Here is a 23757-nt window from a genome sequence, read left to right on the forward strand (position 1 = left end):
GAAATCTCTGGGACACTATGAAAACAGTACTAAGAGGAAAATTCATTTCATGTAGTTCATTCCTTAAAAGAAGGAAAAGCCAACAAATAAATGACCTCACACTACACCTCGAAACCTTAGAAAAAGAAGAACAAATCAGGAGCAAATACAGTAGAAGGCAAGAAATAATTAAAATCAGAGCTGAAATCAATGAAATCGAAACAAAAGAAACAATTGAAAAAATTGACAAAACTAAAAGTTGGTTCTTTGAAAAAATAAATAAGATTGATAGACCACCAGCCACGCTAACAAAGAGAAGAAGAGAGAGAACCCAAATTTCTAGCTTACGGGATGAAAACGGCAACATCACGACAGACAATTCAGAAATACAGAAGATAATAAGAAGTTATTTTGAAACCCTATACTCTAATAAAATAGAGAATAGTGAAGGCATCAATGAATTCCTTAAGGCATATGAGCTACCCAGATTGAGTCAGGATGATATAAACAACCTAAACAGACCAATATCAAGTGAGGAAATAGAAGAAGCCATCAAAAAACTACCAACCAAGAAAAGCCCAGGACTGGACGGATATACAGCAGAGTTTTATAAGAACTTTAAAGAAGAACCAATACCAATACTCTACAATCTATTTCAGGAGATAGAAAAAGAGGGAGCACTTCCAAATTCATTCTGTGAGGCCAATATCACCCTGATTCCCAAACCAGATAAAGACACCTCAAAGAAAACTACAGACCAATATCCCTAATGAATTTAGATGCAAAAATCCTCAATAAAATTCTGGCAAATCGGATACAAAAACATATCAAAAAGATCATGCACCATGACCAAGTGGGATTCATCCCTGGGATGCAAAGCTGGTTGAATATACGGAAATCAATAAATGTGATTCACCACATCAATAGACTTAAAGATAAGAACCGTATGATCATCTCGATAGATGCTGATAAAGCATTCGACAAAACACAGCATCTTTTTATGTTCAAAACTCTAGAAAAATTAGGGATAACAAGAAATTACCTCAAAATGGTAAAAGCTATATATGCTAAGCCTCAGGCCAGCATCATTCTAAATGGAGAAAAATTGAGGACATTCCCTTTAAAATCTGGAACAAGACAGGGATGCCCTCTCTTACCACTTCTATTCAACATAGTTCTTGAAACACTATCCAGAGCAATTAGACTAAAGAAATTAAAGGCATAACTATAGGAAAAGAAGAACTTAAATTATCACTATTTGCCGATGACATGATCCTATACTAGCAGACCCAAAAAATTCAACCAAGAAACTTCTAGAACTTGTAAATGAATTCAGCAGAGTGTCAGGATATAAAATCAATACCAATAAATCAAAGGCATTCCTGTATATCAGTGACAAATTCTCTGAAATGGAAATGAGGACGAATACTCCATTCACAATATCCTCAAAAAAAATAAAATACCTGGGAACCAACTTAACAAAAGAGGTGAAAGAGCTATACAATGAAAACTACAGAACCCTGAAGACAGAAATAGAAGAAGACCTTAGAAGATGGAAGGATTTACCTTGCTCATGGATTGGTAGAATTAATATTATTAAGATGGCCATACTACCAAAAGCACTTTACAGATTCAATGCAATTACCATAAAATCCCAATGACATTCCTTGCAGAAATAGAAAAAGCAATCATGAAATTCATCTGGAAAAACAAGAGACCCAGAATAGCTAAAATAATTCTAAGCAGGAAGAGTGAAATTGGTGGTATCGCGATTCCAGATTTTAAACTATATTATAGAGCTATAGTAATAAAAACAGCATGGTACTGGCACCAAAACAGGCTGGTAGACCAATGGTACAAAATAGAGGACACAGAGACAAATCCACAAAATTACAACTACCTTATACTAGACAAAGGTGCTAAAATCATGCAATGGAGAAAGGATAGCATCTTCAACAAATGGTGCTGGGAAAACTGGAAATCCATATGCAACAAAATGAAATTGAATCCCTTTCTCTCACCATGCACAAAAGTCAACTCAAAATGGATCAAGGAGCTAGGAATTAGACCAGAGACTCTGCGTCTAATAGAAGATAAAGTTGGTCCTAGTCTTCATCATGTGGGGGCAGGCCCCAAATTTCTTAATAAGACACCTATAGCACAAGAGTTAAAACCAAGAATCAACAAATGGGACGAATTCAAACTAAAAAGTTTTTTCTCAGCAAGAGAAATAATATGTGAGGTGAATAGGGAGCCTACATCCTGGGAACAAATTTTTACCCCTCAACATCTGATAGAGCTCTAATCTCTAGAGTATACAAAGAACTCAAAAGGTTAAACAACAAAAAGTAAATAACCCAATCAACAAATGGACCAAGGACTTGAACAGACACTTCTCAGAGGAGGACATACAATCAATCAACAAATACACGAAAAAATGCTCACCATCTCTAGCAAGCAGAGAAATGCAAATTAAAACTACTCTAAGATACCATCTCACTCCAATAAGAATGGCAGCCATTATGAAGTCAAACAACAATAAGTGCTGGCGAGGATGCCAGGAAAAAGGTATATTCATACATTGCTGGTGGGACTACAAATTGGTGCAGCCAATTTGGAAAGCAGTATGGAGATTCCTTGGAAAACTGGGAATGGAACCACCATTTGACCCAGCTATTCCCCTTCTCGGACTATACCCAAAAGACCTAAGAAGAGCATACTACAGGGACACAGCCACATCAATGTTTATAGGAGCACAATTCACAATAGCTGGAAATTGGAACCAACCTAGATGCTCTTCAATAAATGAATGGATTAAAAACATGTGGCATTTATACACAATGGAATATTACTCAGCACTAAAAAATAATAAAATCATGGCATTTGCAGGCAAATAGATGGCATTAGAGCAGATTATGCTAAATGAAGTTAGCCAATCCCTAAAAAAACAAATGCCGAATGTCTTCTCTGATATAAGGAGGGTGACTCAAAATGGGATAGGAGGAAGAGCATGAGAAGAAGACTATCACTAAAGAGGGAGAAGGGGAGTTGCACAGAAGATGGAAGGAGAATCTCATTGTTATACAGAATACATATATGATGTTGTAATGAGAAAAAGAAAAAAAAAGTGTGTCACATTAGTTAGAAAGGATCGGAGAGGAGGGGTGGAGTAGGGAGGATAGGAAGGGCAGCAGAATAGAATAGACAATATGATTGATGTATGTACATTCCATGTATGCATTATATATCAAAATGCATTCTACTGTCATGCATGACAAAAAAAATAAATAAAAATTAAAAAAAAGATACATTGAAAGATGAGGGGCAGAAGGTTTCTATATAACTAGTGGCTTGCTAGATGAAGTATTCTATGCAATTATCCTAGAAAGCTCCTCAAGAAAATTTAAAAATAATTGATTTACAGAGAGAATGTATGAAATAATTAGATATAAATACCTTTCAGTTGTACATCGATCTGCAATCATTTGCAGTTTTTTCAGTAATTGTAAAAGTATATTTTGTTACAGAGGATGTATTAGTGCATGATCTGACAGTTGGAACATTGTAGAAATAAAGCAGTAATGAACGATAAATGCCTGTCACAATTATATAGAAACCTAATATAAATCTGATAAATAAATAGAATCTTATTTACTTTATGTCTAGGGCCTTATTTCTCTAGGGTGGAACTACTTAGTATAAAAGTGTCTTTAAGCTTCCTAAAGTAAGCCAAATTGCTTTCCAATATGGTTGTACAAATTTTAGATTCTTGTTATTGTGTAAGATGCTATTTCCTTATGTGGAAACTTATACTTGATAGAACTGAAAATGTTTTACCTACCTGATGGATATGACATCAAGTTATTTTAATTTCTTTGATAACTAGTTGAGCATCTTGTCCACCTTCCCTGCCCTGTACTGGGGATTGAATCCAGGGACGCTCCACCTCTGAGCTACACACCTAGTTCTTTTTTTATTTTCTAAGTTACTGAGGCTGTTCTGGATCTTATAGTACTTCTGCCTCAGAGTCCCAAGTAGCTGGGATCACAAGCATGTGTCACTGCACCTATCTGGGTTGAATATCTTTTTATGTTTTCTAGTCTTTTTCCTTTATGGCTTGCATGGTTTGTATCTTTTCAGAAATCCTTTCTACTCTTTTAAAATTATGCTTCTGTGTTTTCTACAAATTTGAATTAATATGCAGCCTCTTTGGGGTTAGAGGTATCATTCAGTGGAAGAGAGAGCACTTTCATAGTTAATATAAGACCCTGGGTTGGATTGACAGCCCCACCAAAAAGAACATAATGTTGCTATGTGGTATAATGTCACCTCTCCTACCTATATCTACCAAGCTCCCCATGCATATGTGTGTGGGACTGTTTGAGAACCTTTTATCTTCTTTTGTTGGTCTATTATAGGATATTTTAAAATGGATTTTTTTTTTTAAAAAATATAAAGCTTCAAATGTTTACAAAGAGAGAATTATGTAAGGAACTCTCCGTACTCATCACCCATATTTAGCAGTTACCAAGAATTGGCCAAGCTAGCATAATTTTGTCTTTAATGTATTTTAAAGCTTATTGTAGATCTTAGATGAAGAGTATAAAGGTAAAATCTAAAATCAACTATTATACCCATCAGAATTAAGCATCTTATATAGTATTTCAGTCCGTATTCAGTTTTCTCTGTTTTATTAAAAATGTCTATAGTTTGTTTAAATCACAATTCAACAAGGTCCTCAGATTTAACTATTTTCCTCCCCACTCTTTCTGGGGATCTAACCCAAGTCCTTACTGCATGCTAGGCAAACGTTCTACCGTTAAGCCTATATCCCTGTCCCCAATCTTCCTCCCACCATCCTGTTTCCTAATTCTTTTAAATCCTTGAGCAACCCCATTCTATCTTTAATCTTCTTGCTGTTGACCTGTTGAAGGAATCAACGAGGTAATTCATTAATATTTCCACACTCTGGATTATTCAGTGTTGTCGTTTAACTTTTATTTCTGTATTCTGTAAACTAAAAGTTAGCTTTAAAGATTTTTTTTAGAGCTGGGAGTGGTGGCACACCTGTAATCCTGGAGGCTCTGGAGACAGAGGCAGGAGGATTTCGAGTTCAAAGCCAGCCTCAGCAAAAGTGAGGTGCTAAGCAACTCAGTGAGACCTTGTCTCTAAATAACATACAAAATAAGGATAGGGATGTGGCTCAGTGATCAAGTGCCCCTGAGATTAGTCCCCAGTACCAAACCAAACCAAACCAAAAAAACCTTTATTAGATTTAGATTAAATTTCTTTGGGGTAGAGAGACAAAGGAGTACTTTGTAGGTGGTGTGCTACTTCATATCACGTCACATCAGGAGTCACATAATGTGGGAATGTTTTACCTATTCCTAGCAGTGTTAACGTTGAATTTGTGGAATTCAGGTGGTTTCATCTTAATCCCTTCATAATAAGATGTTGATCAAGTGGTTCATTAAATGATGATATTCGGATTGTCGTTGCTCCTATATTTATTAGCTAGAATTCTTTAAAACAATTTTGTCTGATCAACTCGAGTTATTTGGTTATCATGAAATACAAGAAAGTAATATCGTGAAATACAAGGAAGACAGGATAAATGATTGATTTGTCCCCTTTCATTTGTCGTGTTCTGAGTAAGGAGTCAGTGCCCTACTTAGTTCCAGTAATGACCAAAAAGGATTGTTTTATATCACTATTGTAATTTGAGTATCATGAATGTAGATTATTTTTAGGTGACTTCAAGTGGGAAGTCTAGATTAACTATTTTATCGCTGAAGCAGAAGCCTTTTCTTCTAACTATACATCATCATTGTATTAATTTCATTCATGTCTTTTAGTTTAAATGAGAATGTAAACATAAATTTCTAATTTTTATTTTAGTTAGTTGTGATATTTCACAGTTCATGTTTTCATTGTTCATGCATATTTCTTTTTGGTACCAGGGATTTAACTGAGCAATGCTTAACCACTGAACCATATCCCCAGCCCATTTTTAAATTTTTAATTTTGAGACACGGTCTAAGTTGTTTAGGACTTTATTAAGTTTCTGAGGCTGGCTTTGAACTTGCAATCCTTCTGCCTCAGCCTCCCAAGCCCCTGGAATTACAGGTACACCATGCCTGGCTCTATTTTTCCTTTTGATTAGTCATGTCTTGATGTACTCTTTTTCATTCTTGAATTTTTACCTTTTTGATTTATTAAGGCTTTTTATTTCTTATTGCAATTTCCCAGTCTAATTTATAATTTTTTTAAAAAATTTATTTTTTAGTTGTAGTTGGACACAATACCTTTATTTTACTTATTTTTATGTGGTGCCGAGGATCGAACCCAGGGCTTTGCAAATGCTAGGCGAGTGCTCTACCACTGAGCCTCAACCCCAGCCCCTCTAGTTTATAATTTGCTTTAAGGTTTTAAGATTATTTTTTTTGAAAGGGGATAGAATAGAATAGATGTAAAGTTTCACGCATCTTGCTTAGTTCCACTATTCTTACCTTAGTGTTCTGTCAAATTCTCTTCTATTTTCTTTCTGTTTTGTTTTTATATACTTAAATATTTTTATGAAATAAGTGTTATGTTAATGTTTTGCTTTAAATAAAATGATTACTTTTATAATGACATGAAATAACATGTCTTTGTCAGGGTGGGCCATACTAATGTTGTGTTCCTTTCAGAACATTCCACCTAATCACTAGTGTTACTAGGTGGCATATAGTTGAAGAAAAAGAACCTTGTTTAAAACAAAGAAGTAATTTATAATTTACATGGGTTTATGTTATATTAATTTTACAAAGGAAAATATTAAAATACTGAGTCATATTTTCTAGTAATTGTTGCAGGATTATAATATACTATCAGTATTCACATTCTTGCAAATTTGAATAATGTATTAATTTCTTTTCTGAAATAATTCATTTTATTTCTCTTATTTTAACTAGACACTTGGCATTTCACCTGAAGAAAAATTTGTTATTACAACAACAAGTAGGAAAGAAATTACCTGTGATAATTTTGGTGAGTAATGATGTTTTAAATTAAGCACTTGCTTTTAAATTCAATGTGTAATGATAGGGCAATAACTATTACACAAATATGTATTCAAAACTATTGATAGTTTGGTTATTTTTATGTGATGGAAGAGAAAAAATGGCTATTTGTGCATAGTTTACTCAGAAGTCATTTTTCAAGTCTGATTATAGAATAGTAGTTGCTATCAGGGCTACAGAAGATAAGACCTTTCTCAACACTTAGTACAGTTTGGACCTCAAGCTGACTTTTAGCTTCAACTTGAACTTATTTTGAATTCTTCCATTTTCTGTTTTTACCTATTCCATTTTCTGTTAAGTTTTTAGGACCTGCCAGTTTTTCATGCCTGATTTCCTTTTAAATATAACCATTCTTCTCCATTCATGTTAATACCACTCTAATGCAGAGCCTCATTTTGATTTTCTGTGATAGTTTAACTTATTATGAATTGAGTTTTCAGATGAGTTGAAATATTTTTACCTGTTCAATTGGTGTATCCTTAACAAAATAGCTGAATTTTTACATCGGTTCATTATTTGAGGGTTTTCCTGTACCATTGTTAATATATTACATAGATAAAATCAACATACTCAAAATTGTAAGTTCATTGAATTTTACAATGCTAACCTAGCACTTGAGATTTTAACTCTTGATTACAGATGAAACTGTTAAAGATGGAGTCACTCTGTACCTGTTACAGTCAGTCAATCAGTTACTACTAACAGCTACAAAAGAACGAATTGACTTCCTACCTCATTATGACACACTGGTTAAAAGTGGCATGTATGAATATTATGCAAGTGAAGGACAAAATCCTTTGCGTAAGTATCTCATTCATGGTAATTTTGATAAACTGTTACTCTCCTTTATTCCATGGTCCCATTTCTTCAAGTTTTATAAATCCTCTCATTTTAGAAGAGTCTGACCACTCATTTTGAGCTTGCTGTCTTAACTCCTTTTCTTCATAGCATACTTTTTTTTTTTTAACCTAAGTCATCTTCAAAGTAAAAATAATCACCTTTAAAGCTTCTCTACTAGTGGAACTCATATTCCTTTTCAATACATGAGGAATCTTATTCCTTGTATCTTTTCATCTACTGTATGTTTTTCTCTCCTGATTTATTCTTCCTGGCCTCCTACAAACCTCTTGCAATTATGAAATCTCCTTGAATGAGTTGACTGTTTTCACTATCAACAGCACTTTTCTTCTCTTCTTTCCTTCTTACTCTGACTAGGTGTCTATCCCTACCTAATTTTAGGATTAAATTTGGTCATTTTTAGTTAAATTTTGAAAATCTAGCATCAATTTTCAGTTATTTGTCATAGTTAAATCACTTTGTCAACCTTGATACACTTTCTTCACTTGGCTTTCAAGAGACCACACTGTATTACTTGGTGCTGGGATTGAACCCAGTCTCACATGCTAAGTATGTCCTCTACCCTAAGATCTTAGACCGTGTTCTCTTAGTTATTTCTTACTCTGCCTGTCCTTTATTTTCTCTTCCCACATTCTTTTTTTTGTTGTTGATGTTCTTTTTAGATATACATGACAGGAGAATGTGTTTTTATGTACCATACATACATGGAATATGACTTATTCTAATTAGGATTCCATTCTTATGGTTGAACATGATGTGGAGTTATGCTGGTTGTATTCATATATTCATTCACTGTATTTAGTATTCTGTTCCCCCTCCCTTCCCTTCATTTCCCTTTGTCTTATTCAGTGACACCTCTCACCCCTATTGTATGTTAGCATCCACATATTAGAGAGAACTTTTGGCCTTATGGCTGAGTAATATTCCATTGTGTATATATACCACATTGTCTTTTTTAAAAAATATTTATTTTTTTGTAGTTGTACACAATAACTTTTATTTATTTGTTTTTATGTGGTGCTGAGGATCAAACCCAGGACCTTGCATGTGTGAGGCGAGCACTCTACCGCTGAGCCATAACCCCAGCCCTACCACATTGGTCTTTATCCATTCATCTGTTGGGCATCTAGGTTGGTTCTTTCCCCATGTTTTCTTTTTTTTTTTTTTTTCCAGTTGTAGATGTACACAATGACTTTATTTATTTCTCTTTATATGGTGCTGAGGATCAAACCCAGGGCCTCACACATGCTAGGTACTGTACCCCTGAGCCACAACCCCAACCCTTTCTCCACATTCTTAAGGTTGAATTGTCTCAGGGTTTGGTACTTGGCCTTTTATCTTCATTCTTCTTTATTTGGTAATTCAATTCCATACCTTTAAATACCATCTTATAGAAGTGACTTTCAAATTGAGGTGGGAAGAAATGGCCATTTTTAGTTAAATATTGAAAATAGTATTAGAGTTCTTTCCTGAATTCCATTTTGATCCATATAGCTGCTTGCTTGGCACCACTACTAAGATGTCTGAAGTGTGATCCCTGAATCCTGTTTGACAAATAATCAGTCATCGCTCATTCTTTCCAGTTGCTCAGACCAAAAATCATTTTTCACCACTTCTATTAATGCTACCTGGTCTGAGGTACCATCAAATCACCCTACTTGCACAGTGATCTCTTAGTTGGTCACTTTCTCTTTTCATCCCTGTCCATGGAAGATTTGAGAAGTCAGGTTGTGTCATTCTGCTGAAAACAACTCAAGATTCCTCATTTCGCTAAGAGTAAAAGCCAGAGTCTTTATAAACTACTAGGGTGTAGTAGCTTTGCTTTCTACTACTTTTCCCCCTTGTTTATTCATTCCACTCCATTGTCATCCATCTTTTCAAATGGTGCCCTCTGTCTGGAATGCTCTTGTCCTAGATAAACCTAGGATTTGTTTCTTCACCTCATTCAAGTATTGTTTATCTGTTACCTTTTCAGAACTTATTTGATCACTATATTATTTAGTCCCTTCACTCTACTATGGGTCTTTTAACCATAGCACATGCCACCTTCTACCAAGCTATAGAATTTACTTTATTGTGATTACATTTTACTTTCTGTCTTCCTCCAGTAGAATGTTGAGTTCTTAAGAACAAGAATTGGTTTTGTATAGTTCTTAGAATAATGTGTGGCACATGGTATGTGTTTATTTGAATATTAAGTCAATCTTTAGTTATTTCCCTGAGGATAAAATTCTGAATAAGACTTTTGATTTTTTTTTCCTACCATCATTATGTGAATAAGTAGTGTTTAAACGCTTTCTTTGATTTCTGTGACTTTATAATATTTCCCTGGATTGTTTCCTCCCTGTTTTCTTGCTTCTGGTTCTTCTTGGTGTAGTAGTTGATTTTCAAGTCATACTGATATTTTCTTAGAAAAATGATCCAATGTTTAGCTATTATATCTATGCCAATGAAGCAAAAAGCTTTCACTCTCAGTTAAGCCCAGTATCAGCTCCCTATTTAATACCACTATTCATTAAACTTTATGTAGTTGCATAGTATTATATCTAAAATTGATTTTTTTCTTTCCTCCTCTTTAAATATTCCCTTATGGGAAATATGACCTTTCCTTTCTTTTTTTTTTTTGGGGGGGGGGGGCGGGACAGAAATTCAGAGTTGTCTTAGATTTATTTCCCTATCTATCTCTCTCTCTTTTCTTTTTTTGGGAAGGGATTTTGGGGATTTAACCTAAGGGTGCTTTACCACTGAGCTACCACCCCCAGTGCTTTGTATATTGTTATTATTATTATTAATTAATTTATTTATTTTTGTGGTGTTAGAGATTGAACCTTAAGGGCCTCAGGCGTGCCAGGGAAGCATTCTACCACTGAGCCACATCTCCAACCCTTATTTTGAGACAAGGTCTGGCTAAGTTGCTGAAGCTGACCTCAAATTTATGATCCTCCTGATTCAGCCTCCTGAGTTGCTGGGATTATAAGCATGCACCACTGAGCTTGGCATCCTCTCCTTTTTTAATCACATACTAAGGTCTATGAATTTCTCCTCTTTCTCTTCTCCCCACCTTCCCAAGGGCACTCTGCCTCTGAGATATGTCCCCAACCCTTTTTTAAGAGTCTTTCTAAATTGCTGAAGCTGGCTTTGAATTTACAGTCCTCTTTCATTGGGCTGGGATTACAGGCATGCACCACCATGCCTAGCTGAATTTCTTCTTTTTATTCTTTTTTCCCATTTATTATAATGTTCTATCTTCATTTTCTAGAGTTATTACCCTTAGCCAGATTCTTATATATGTTATCTGAATCATGGTAACTTTTTGTAGTTTGTGAACATTGCTGTCTTTTTAAGTGTTTAGAGTGAGTGGAAGTGCTTGCTGGAGTGTGACTGTATTGGTTAATTACAGTTCTGTTTGGGTTACACTTCTGTGAAATTAAGACATAAATTTGGTATGTTCCTTTTCTTTCTAATTAAAAGAATAAAGTAGGAAATAATTTGAGTAGTGGCCCTGAAAAAATATAAATAAATTAATGCTGAGCCAATGATAAACTCAATGTCAAGTTAGTGTTGTTATAGAGAATCAATAGTAGTGTTCTGTCAGTTTTGAAGATGTGTTCTGCCATTTGACAAGTTCTGATAGTCTTTAGATTTCTATATTCAAAATAGTTGAATAGTTAAGAGATACTTTTATACAATTGCTTTATATTTGCTTCTATATCTCTGTTCCTACTTTTGACTTGCGCATGATATAATGACGTACACCAGATTTCTATTTGCTTTTATGGTATGGTCTTCTGTTTGTCTCTTAAGTCTATATGTCTGTCTTTTTATTATAAACTCCTTGAACCAGGAGTTGTGGCTGGCTGACTTGTGCCGTATAGTGCCATACAAGTACTGGTTGATGACTGCTTTTTTATGCTGGTAGTGATTGGCGATGATGCCTTTTATTATGTATTTTATCATTAGGATCGGGAAAATACTTTAATTCTAGCTCTTTGGAAAATAAGTGATGACTTTAAGGTACTTCAGAGTTTCTTCTGCTTTAAACTTTTATGCAAAGAATTTTAGGGAAAAATTAAGCAATAGTTTTTTCTTTTTTCAGCATTTGCTCTTGCGGAATTAATCGACAATTCATTGTCTGCTACTTCTCGTAATGTTGGTATTAGAAGAATACAGATCAAATTGGTAAGAAAATAATACTTAAAGAAATTTAGTATTTCTTTTGATAAAAGTGTAGTATAAGTTGATTGGAGAAAATTAGAAAACAGAAATTAAACTATAGTAGAAGTAATTATCTGATGTCTCTTTATCCACTTAAAATTTCTTCTTGGATCGTTTATTCTGTACTTACGTGTATACTTGCATGTAACATTTTGTTTTTGTAATCTTCTACTCTCCCTTAATAGTACATTGTACATATGAGTGTTGTGATATATAATATTCCATTACTCCACAGTGATTTATTGACTGTAATGAAAATAGCATAATAAGGCTTCTATTGCTTTATAGATTTTTTCCTATATTTTTGCTGTTAGAAGTAATGCCGAAATGATGCACATTCTTATACATCTTTGTACATGTCTCTGATTATTTTCTGAAGTTAAAATCTGAAAACTACTGTTTCTGGGTTAAAAGTCATGAAGAATTCTAAGGATTTTAATAGATATAGCCAAAGTGCCTTTCAGAAAATTATATTACTTTACACTTTGATGAGCAATGTATGAGTGAACATGTTGAATGAATCACCTTTGATGTTTTAAATATTGATTTGATTTTTCCTGTCTTCTTGAACTTATTTTGTTTCATAGCTTTTTGATGAGACACAAGGAAAACCTGCTGTTGCAGTAATAGATAATGGAAGAGGAATGACTTCTAAACAGCTTAACAACTGGGCTGTGTATAGGTTGTCAAAATTTACACGGCAAGGTGACTTTGAAAGGTTAGAAAATCTTACTTTTTTTTTTTTTTTTTTTTTACAGGTAGTTATATGTTTTAATAGTAAGAACTCATATGCTTTTGTATGCACATGATGAAAAGGTTTTGATGTTATCAATATATTTACTTTTTTTAAATAGAATTTTTGTGATCAATAATCAGAAATAGAACAATATTAACATTTTACTTTTTCATTTAACAGTTCCTTTTGTGTTTCTTGTGGTATGTAGGAGTTCTGTTGTATACTTTAAAGCTTTACACCTTTCATTACTAACTTAAATGTGATAAAAGCCTTCAGAGGAGTAGAAAGGTTTCAAAATAGGCTTTAGGAATTACTTTATATCACTTGCAAAATTCCTAAAATTGCATGTGGTTCTGTGGAACTCATTATTGCTCTAATTTCAGGTTTCTGTGTAAAAAGTATTCACAGAACTGGCTGTGGTAGTGCATACACTCTGCCAATTTTACTTAGTGAATTTGTACTAGTACATTTAATGGGATTATTGATCTCCTAGAACTTAGGTTTATCATGTTATAATACATTTGTTTGTTATTTTTTTTTAAGAAAAAAAATTTTTTTAGCTGTAAATGGACACAATACCTGTATTTTATTTATTTATTTTTATGTGGTGCTGAGAATCGAACCAGTGCCTCACACATGCAAGCAAGAGTCTACCACTGAGCTACAACTCCTGCCCCATTTCTTTTGTTTCTTATTTCTCTTTTCTGAATTTTGTTATTGTGTACAACTACAAAAAAAATAAATATTTTTAAAAAAAGACAATGTGGTATATATACACAATGGAATATTACTCAGCCATAAGGCCAAAAGTTCTCTCTAATATGTGGATGCTAACATGTATATCTGAATGGGCAGTTCCTGTGACTTTCTTCCTTTTTTGTATTCTCAAACAGGGTTATATGAAGTTCAGTTCTTGATGAACTGCTTGTAACAGTTGTTCTTATGAGCCAACCTGATGGGTGGTTCAGATTTCCTTCTGAGAAACAAAACTGCTGACCACCTACAGTAGGATATTATAAGGAGAAGTCCTTTTCTCATCCTTCAGATTATGTATAATGTCTCCTTTCAAGACTCTTATCATTCTTGTTTCTTCAAAAGGCTTAACTTTGAGGTGAAATAAAGGAGACTGACATCAAGAAATGAAAATTTAATTCAAATATGAAGAAAACTAGATTGTATACCATACACCTGCAGAGCATCTCTGTATTACTGCTGCAGTACAGTTTATAGCACTGCTGCAGTTAGTAGATAAATATTGGCAGCTTGAGTGAGTTCATCTCTCCCCCCTCTCAAAGGGCACCAAATAAATACTGGGTAAGAGTAGCTTGCTAGGAGAGTTGAAATAACAAGTTAACCAATTTTGTCTCTGTGATAATCCAGTGCCAGCAGGAGGCAAGTACTGAAGAAGAGAAGGGACAGCTTTTATACTAAAAAAGAATTCCTCTGATCATGTTACCATCTCTTATAAAGAATTCAGGGAATTCAACAAGTAGAAAATTACATTATAGCCATTTTAAAGTAAATAATTTAGTGGTATTAATGACATTTGTAGTGCTTTGGAACCATTGCTATTATACATTCTTAGAAGTTTTTCATACTCCACCCCCAAATTTAAAAAACAATGTTCTGGGGATGAGCCCAGGATCTCAAACATGCTAGGCAAGTACTCTTCCATTGACCTATATCCCCATCTTTTTTATTTTATTTTGAGACAGGGTCTTTCTAAGGTTGCTCAGGCTGGCCTTAAACGTGTGTGTGTGTGTATGTGTGTGTGGTGTGTGTTTTTAGCAGGGATTGAACCCAGAAGCACTTAACCACATCCCCAGCCCATTTTTTTCATTTTTATTTTGATACGGGGTTTTGCTGAGTTGTACAAGCTGGCTTTGGACTTGAGATCCACTCCTGAGCTGCTGGGATTATAGCAATGCACCAGCCATCATGACCAATTTGAAAATATCATACTCACTAACTCGCCATTCTCTGTATTCTCAGCCCCTGGTGGCTACTATTCTATTCTCTGTCTAAATGAATTTCCCTGTTCTAGGTACCTCATTTATGTGGACTCATACAGTATCTTTTTGTGTGACTTATTTCACTTAGCATAATAATTTTTTCAAGGTTCATCTGTGTTGTAGCATGAATCAGAATTCTATTCCTGTTTATGGCTGAATAATTCCATTCTATAGCCATACCACATATTTTTATCCATTCATTAGTTAATGGACACAGGGTTATTTCTAGCTTTTTGTCTAACATTTCTAAGAACATTTGTATACAAGTGTCTATTTCAGTCCCAGGTAAGTTTATATGAACACCAGATATTCATGGTGTATTTCTTCCTGTAAGTCTATCCATTATTGTTTTCCTCCCAGAAGATATTTTTTATAACTTGGATCTGCTTTTGATTTTTTTCTATGTATGATAAAGGGTGAGGATTCCCTTCCCACTCACACCTAAAATAAATAAAATACATATTAAAGGGTATTTTTGCTGAGAATGGCATTTTAGGTTGACTCCTCTTCCACATTAGGTACCTGGGATTGTAACCCAGGGGCACTTAACTCTACTGAGTCATATCCCCAGCCCTTTTTTATATTTCATGTAGAGACAGGGTCTCACTAATTTGCTTAGGGCCTTGCTAAATTTCTGAGGCTGGCTTTGACCTTGAGACCCTCCTGCCTCAGCCCCCAGGCCTCTGGGATTACAGGCATGTGCTATCATGCTCAACCTGTGGGTTGACTTCTTAAGAAATTTTTGGTACATTAAATATTAGTTTTTCTACTGATTTGCATGGTTTATGATGAGAAATCTGATGTTATTCCTACCTTTGTATCTTAATATATATTGTCTCTGACTCAAAAAAAGTTTTCTTTTTATCATTGGTAAGGATGTGTGTTGGGTCAGGGTGTGCATTTCTTTGAGAAGAGGTATGTGAACATACGGTTGGAAATACATGCTTGTGGAGAGGCATTTTGAGAATGTTGTGCAGGAATGGTATGTGTGTGTTGTGTGTGAGCAGATTTGTGTCTCTTAGATAGGGATGGGTTTGTGTGTAGGTGTGTTGTGCAATTTTATATTTATGTATGTGAAGTATTAATATATCTTAGCTAGTCAATATTGGCTTTGTTTATTTAGAATATTAACATATGGAGTTGGGACTTTTTATGCCAGTTAAAACATTTTTATTCCTATTTTCTGTTTTCGTTTTTGTCTTCTGTTTTCTATTTTTGTTTATGTACCACCGAGCTACATCCCTAGCCCTTTTTTAAACAAAATAATCTAGTTAGTTAATATTTTTTTAAGTTGTTGATGGACCTTTATTTTTTATTTATTTGTATGTGGCACTGAGGATCAAACCCAGTACTTCATGCATGCTAGGCAAGCTCTCAGCCCCTGAGCTACACCCAGCCCCTAATTTATTTTTTGAGATAGGATTTTGTTAAGTTCCTGAGGCTGGCCTAAAACTTTGGATCCTCTTGCTTCAGCTTCCCAAGTAGCTGGAATTCCAGGCATATACTGCCATACCTGGCTTCTTTTTAAAATTTATCTTTTTTTTTCTTGTTACTCCTTTTTAAAAACATTTTATAATTTATGAATTTCTGATTGTCTTTGAAATTTTATAATGCATAATTTTAGATATTCTCTCCAAATTAAGGACTTTAGGACCCTTTACCTCTGATACTTCCCTTCCCCCAAATCATACTTTGATTATTGAAAATATTCCAGTTTGACTTTAGAAATCCCACAATTTATATTCCATTTTTTCCTAACCACACTATTTTAAATATCTCACACATATTACTTTCAAAAAATTAACTTTGTATTTACCATATTGTATTAATCTTTTTTTGCATGTCAGATTGTACTTGGAGGTTCATTCCTTTAGAGCAAATTTCTTGGGGTATTATCTCTAGTTCACAATTCTAGCTTGACAAATCTTTTTCTTTGGACCCTGTGTGGATTGTATTTCACTATCTTTGACTATTGCTGTCAAAGCCTAATAAGTGGTATTATCTTAACTGCTTGAACTCAGTCTATTTTCTAGTTGTTCCTTTTGGTGTTAACAAAGAGGTAGACTTCTTTCTTTCTTTCTTTTTTTGTAGTTATAAAGCATGTCTTTATTTTATTTATTTTTTAAACTTGGTGCTGAGGATCAAACCCAGTGCCTCACATGTGCTAGGCAATAGCCACTGAGCTACAGCCCCAGTCCCTAGATTTCTTTTTACTCATCCTTTTTTGGGGCTCTATTGGTTTTCACAGATCTGTGGAGCCAGGGCTTTGAGAATATTTGTTCTATCCCTCATAATTGATTTGAGAATATTTGTAGGTATTATCCATTCTCTGTCTTGTCTTTTTCTAGGAATACATTTAAAGTTGGTTGATTTTCTTTGATTATATCTTCCTGTTCTTTGATTTTTCTCCAGTTATGTCATACGTGGTTTTTAATCTTTTTACTTTTTTTGGTGGTGGTGGGGGAACCAGAGATTGAACTCTTGACCACTGAGCCACATCCCCATCCCAATTTTGTATTTTATTTAGGGACACGGGTCTAACCGAATTGCTTAGTGCCTTGCTGTTGCCTGAGGCTGGCTTTGAACTTGAGATTCTCCTGCCTCAGCCTCCAGAGCCACTGGGATTACAGGCATGCGCCACCACGCCCTGCAGTTTTTAACCTTTTTCATTGAGTGTAACAGTGGTTCCATCCTCACCCCTAATTGTTTATTTCTGATATTGGGAAGTGTTATCCCTGGTGATCTTCCCTGTATTTGAAAGACCAGTGATGCCCCTTCTCCAGGGTGCTGTTATTCTACATTGGGAGTTTTCCTTAGCTCATCACTTGCCATGCTACATGTAAATGGAAGTATTTTAACAAGTTTTGAAGTGGCAAACAACATTTTGAAGTGAAGGTCCTAGAGGCATAAAAATATGTAAGGAATTATTTAGTTCTGTTTGCTGAGAGATTTGGAGGCCAAAATTGCTATATAATTTCTTTAGGCACTTAAGTAGATTGTTTAAAATCACTGCATTGATGTACTGTTTTATTTTAGTGATCATTCAGGGTATGTTCGTCCAGTACCTGTGCCACGGAGTTTAAATAGTGATATTTCCTATTTTGGTGTTGGGGGCAAGCAGGCTGTTTTCTTTGTTGGACAATCAGCCAGAGTAAGTAGAAACATATCTTTTTACTTAAATTATTTTTTGAAGTTGACCTGTACAATTATTAGCAATTTTTAAAGTCCTCTTTTAATATTTGACAGATGATAAGTAAACCTGCAGAGTCCCAAGATGTTCATGAGCTTGTACTTTCCAAAGAAGATTTTGAGAAGAAGGAAAAAAATAAGGAGGCAATATATAGTGGATATATTAGAAACAGAAAGGTACAATACACTTAATTCATAACTGTAAATGTATTCCTTTGGACAGACGATAGGACTGAACTTTTTTCTAATTTATTGCTAAGTTGCCAATGTTGTTTTAAAAGTTTGAAGATACGATAATTTTCAAATGAGCTACGTAGTTTTTCATTTTTTCTTTAATCATGTTAGTGGCAAAAATAATTGTTTTTGTGCTTCCTTATAGTAAAACTCTTCCTGTAATAAATTATATTATAAAGCCTAGTAAGCTTTCTGTAAATTGCTTGTAAGAAATGTAAACTTTTTTACTTGGTGTGAATTTGGGTTTTAAAGTCTTTGTTAAAAACTGACCATGGAAATGATGTAAAGAAACTGTGATATGTTAGTTGACTTTCAGAAAATCAGAGCTCCAGAGAAACAAATGAAATTCTGTTGCAAGTTTATATTTAAATTGTCTTTTTAATATGACAAATATTTAACAAATTTGGATCTTGGAGGTGAGTACATAGAATTTATTGAATATTCAACTTGTCTTTTTGAAACATTTTATAATTTTTCATCTTAGAATCTTTATTTTAAAGTAATTTTGAGCATTTTAAAACTTGTTTTCTGGGCTGGAGGTGTGGCTTGGTGATAGAGTACTTGCCTACCATATATGAGGTCCTGGATTCAATCCTCAGTACCTAAAAGAAAAAAAAAATTATTCCAAAATAAATCAGAAAATTTAACAGGAAAGAAAATGAGAATATTGCCAACTGTCATATAATATTTTGGTGACCCCCCCCTCCCAGTGTCTTTTTTTTTGGTGATACTAGAGATTGAACGTAGGGCCTAGCACATGCTAGGTAAGCACTGTACCACTGAGCTACAGTCCTAGCCCTTTATTTTATTTTGAAATAGGGTCTCACTGGATTGCCCAGATTGGCCTCAAACTTGCAATTCTCCTGCCTCAGTCTCTGGAGTAGATGGCATTATAAGCATACATCACTAGGCTTGGCCCAATTCTGTTTTTAAAAATATATAACTTATAGCTTTGATTCTACATTTCTTTTTTTTTTTAAGATGTTGATGAACCTGAGAATTGAACTCAGTAATTCACATATGCGAGGCAAGTGCTTTACAGCTGAGCCACAACCTCAGCCCTGATTTAGATTTCTTATATTAACATTTAGAGTATTACCCTATTTTATAAAATGTGCAATATATTTTTAATTGCGCCACAATATTTCTTATTTGTAGAATTGTACTATAATTAGAAAGATACTGCCATGAAATCTTAATATTTTGTTAGAATTTTAATAGTTGACAATATATTTAAACTTTTAAAATGTCCTTGGTATGTGTTCAAGATTAAACTCAAAAATCACTTAAGCTTCAAGCAGTTGTGTATGAAGGACCTATCTGCTCAGTTCCTTATTTTTAGGAAAAAAGGAGAAAAGGCAATAAAATGTTGGCAATTTGATAGATATAAATATTGCCTTTTCTTTTATTACTGCTAGGTTGAATTTATTTTTATGCTTTTTAGCTACTTTTACTTTTTCTATAATTTAACATTCCTCTGCTCAGGAAATTACTTTCATATATTTCACTTTATAAAAAATTTGTATGTATTTAACAAATTACATATTTTGTAATATATTTGCCAAATTACATATTTTGTAATATATTTGCCTAACAGACTTCTATGTCTTCTATCTTACCATCAAAAAGCCTTATTTAATATATTGGTGGAAATATTAATTGCCATGTTAAAACTAGTTAAAAGGGCTGGGGTTGTGGCTCAGTGGTAGAGCGCTTGCCTAGCATGTGTGAGGCCCTGGATTCGATTTTCAGCACCACTTATAAATAAAATAAAAGTTTATTGACAATTAAAAAAAATGTTAAAAAAAAAAAGCTTAGGCATTAAAAAAAAAAACTAGTTAAAAAACAAATTGAGAATGTAAGTGTATATTATGAAGCTTGAATAGGGCTGGGTCTCATGGATCATCTTTTCTTTGCCAGCTAAGTGCATCCCAACAGGCATTTAACAGGTAGCAATTGGTACTTGTTCTTTTCTTTTACTGAGCAGTTTTTTCTAGACTAATTTTTTTGAACTTCTATCTCTGACCGTTTAGCCATTTCCAGAATGTGGGTGAAGTTGGTGGTACTCTTTTCTTTCCTTTTTCTTTTTCTTTTCCTTTCTTTTTTTTGGGTACTGGGGATTGAAACCAGGGATACTTTACCAGTGAGTTACATCCCCAGTCCTTTTTGAAACTGTTTCATTTTGGGACAGGGTCTCATTAAGTTGCTAATCCTGGCCTCAAACTTGTGATTCTTCTCCCTCAGCCTCCTAACTATCTAGGATTGTGGGCAGCCACCATCATGCCCAATGAGCTGGTCGATCTTCCATCTGTAATTAGCAGTCTTGGCATATACAAATGTATGTGCCACTTAGATACCAACAATTCTCCAATCTGTTTTTTTTGTCAAGACTTTTCTGTTAGGATTATGATATTGAATCAGGCTGAGTTCAAACCATCTGATACTTTAAACAGTAAAGGATTTAATTATTTAGATACTTACATGAGTATCAGAAAGGCCAAAGGAATAATCAGCTGAACCTCCTAGAGTGATGCCAGGACATTCTGAACTGGCCTTGGAGGGATGCTGTATCTTCTGTAATTTTGAAGTAGGAAGACCTCTGTTGGGTACCAAAGAGTTGGAAAGATCTCATTTCCACAGTTGCTCCAACTGAAATACAAAATTTCTGGTTATAACCAGTGTTTTAGTGGCCTTTGGATACTTTGAAGTTGAAATCTGGTTACTGGTCCTTCAGGGTATGATAATAGAAAACCTTTAAGATATTTCTAGAAATGGCTTCAGTCTTAATTTTGCTAATACATCTAATTGTTGAAAACACATTTGCATGCTCAACCCAAATAGCTGGGGAATAATACTTTTTTGGTTTTCCAAACTTTGTAGCCCCAAAAAGGCACAATAAAAGATGGTAGGAATGAATATAGCTGATTACATCCAGTACATCCATTTCCAGTTTCATGTAGATGTCCTTCCCAGGTGTTCCACAAGTAACTCACTTTTGGTACAACCAGGTATGGTTGCATATACTGGTAATCCCAGGAACTAAGGTATCTGTCGTGGGAGGATTACAAATTCCAGGCTAGCTTCAGCAATTTAGCATGACCCTAAATGTCTTAAAATAAAAACTTACCAAAAAAAGGGTGGAGTGGGGATTGACACTGGGTTCATTCCCCAGTAATGCAAAAAAAAAAAAAAAAAAAAAATTAAAATAAACACACACACACACACACAGTCTTTAAACCTTTCTTTCTACCTGCTTCTTCCCAACTACCCTTTTTAATTATTGACTTCACAGTTAGAACTGACAATCTATGTTGCTAGGCATTCACCACATTTAATTCTGTTTTTAAGAATTGTTCCTTTTAACTGCCCTCTTTTTTTCCTTCACCCATTTTCAACTGCTCTAATTCAGTCTTTCTACTTTCATCATTTATTTACCATATACTCTAAACTACCTTGATTTCCTTAAACTCTCAAATGTCTGAAATATTCCTATTCTGTCAACTTCTAAATGAATGTTGTCTTCTTTTTTTCTGTATGGTCCTTGATTTATATCTTTAGTGGTGTGTTATTTTGTTTATTTTTTTTCCCCATTTCTTATCAAGTGGAATTTTATAAAGAGCAAGGACTCTAGTATTTTTCTTGAATATCTTATCTTTCTTGGGCCCAATTTGAAGCATAGGATTTGACATTGTGGATAGCTTTTTCCTCCCTATTGCTAGGGATTAAACCCAGGACATCACACATGCTAGGCAAGCACTCTACCCATGAGCTGTGTCCTCAGCCCTTGATAAATATTTGGATATAAACTTGCATCATTAGTAAAATCAAACCTGCTGTTAGTATGTATAATGTATAATATTAGTAATTTAATGTATAGATACTTAAGAATGTTTTTTGAAGTACCTTTTTTTTTTAAAGTAATACATGATTGATTTCCTGGTGGTTTAATGTTTATCTTTACAGTTTTTATATACATGGCAATATACACAGTATATTGAAGCATATTTATACACGAATATTCATGTAATTTTTCACACATAGACTGTTATGTTAGAAGTTTATAATTCTTGTCCTTAAATCTCTCCCACCTACCATCTGTAAGCTCTTGATATTTCTCTAAAAGTGGACTGGTGCCCAGGATAATTTTACTCCCTTTTAAACACAGTGTGTTTGTGTTAAATCAACTGAGTCCAGATTGTACCCTAGTTACATTAGACGTGGAAGGCCAGGCATTGGTCCTAAGTAGTAGGTATCCGATTAAGGACTTATTCCATCGTATAGTAAGTGTCCTCCATTTTTTAAAGTATTTGTCTTCACCTTTTCCTTTAGGATCCTAAAATTAGTTTAGCTTTATGAGATAGAGCATTCTTTATGTATGCTAATTAAATTGTCTGTGTGAAAGTTCTCCTGTCTTTACAGTGTTGTCACACATTCACCTCATTTGTTGTATTGGGCCAATTTTCTCCAAAAGTTTTCCTGAAGATTGTTTATGAAACCTATCCAAGTGGGTCACATTAAAATTTGATGGTGTAGTTTCATGTATAATTATAATTCAGATGCTTTAATCTGTTGTATTTGTGTTCACTCTTACAGCCATCTGATTCAGTTCATATTACAAATGATGATGAAAGATTTCTACATAATCTTATCATAGAGGAGAAAGAAAAAGATAGCTTTACTGCTGTGGTTATCACAGGGGTACAACCTGAACACATACAGTACTTGAAAAATTATTTCCATCTTTGGACACGACAGTTAGCGTAAGTAATTATATTTGGATCAAAAAATGTTGCTACTTATCTTTTTTAAGATAGAAAATATTACAGATACCTTAAAATCTATTTGATATTCCTTTTGTACAATTTCCTTCCCTTCAGAATAGTGTCAATATCCTAACATTGCTGTTAAAATGGTTTGCCATTCATTCTGTAAATTTTATTTATAGATCACCTGAAGTTTACTGAGTGTTAATTGAGGCACAGGATTTTTGGAACCTATTATAAAATTTAAAATGAACTTCTCTCCACATGTCCCCCTTTTGTGCTTCTTTTTCAAAGTAACTACATATTTTTTCCATGTCTCATATTTTATTTATTTTTTGTCTGATTTCCCCATTGAAATATCTTTCAGTACTGTATTCTCACTGCCTGGAAGTATAGCAGCTACATAATAAAAGCTCAGTAAATGTTTAACAAATGAATGTATCAATAAAAAAAAATTCTGTATCCCTATATGACATATTAGTAGTTCTGAAAATAAGTCATTATGTGTTTAACCCAGTAAAACTTCTGGGTTTTACATATATATATCCTATTCGACCAAATGCAAGGAACATTTATTTAATAGCTATAAGCTTTTTTTTTAATAATATATGGTATATACTATTTAGTGGATTGTTTTCATAATTCACATTAGGTTGAATTGTTTAGTCTTGTTAAAATGGCTGCATCTGCACAAAATTTATATTTAAAAA

The 23757-nt window shown here is 34.0% G+C and overlaps 1 protein-coding gene across 5 annotated transcripts in view; it reads left to right on the forward strand.

The window, feature by feature from the left end:
- Smchd1 (structural maintenance of chromosomes flexible hinge domain containing 1) overlaps nt 1-23757 on the forward strand; it is a 151290-nt gene that overhangs the window by 13332 nt on the left and 114201 nt on the right. For all 5 annotated transcript variants that reach the window (XR_009228878.1, XR_009228879.1, XM_046467441.2 and 2 more), the window contains 7 exons: nt 6933-7008; nt 7680-7841; nt 11995-12077; nt 12701-12831; nt 17898-18012; nt 18108-18227; nt 22878-23044. Coding sequence is in view for 3 of the 5 variants with exons in the window: in XM_046467441.2 (XP_046323397.1) it covers nt 6933-7008; nt 7680-7841; nt 11995-12077; nt 12701-12831; nt 17898-18012; nt 18108-18227; nt 22878-23044 (854 nt within the window). In the remaining 2 variants the exon portion in view is untranslated. The remainder of the gene's footprint in view (nt 1-6932; nt 7009-7679; nt 7842-11994; nt 12078-12700; nt 12832-17897; nt 18013-18107; nt 18228-22877; nt 23045-23757) is intronic.

This window comes from Marmota monax, unplaced genomic scaffold (assembly GCF_021218885.2).
Source record: "Marmota monax isolate L192 unplaced genomic scaffold, Marmota_monax_Labrador192_F-V1.1 WCK01_AAM20220418_F8-fsc00103, whole genome shotgun sequence".
Lineage (NCBI taxonomy): Eukaryota > Metazoa > Chordata > Mammalia > Rodentia > Sciuridae > Marmota > Marmota monax.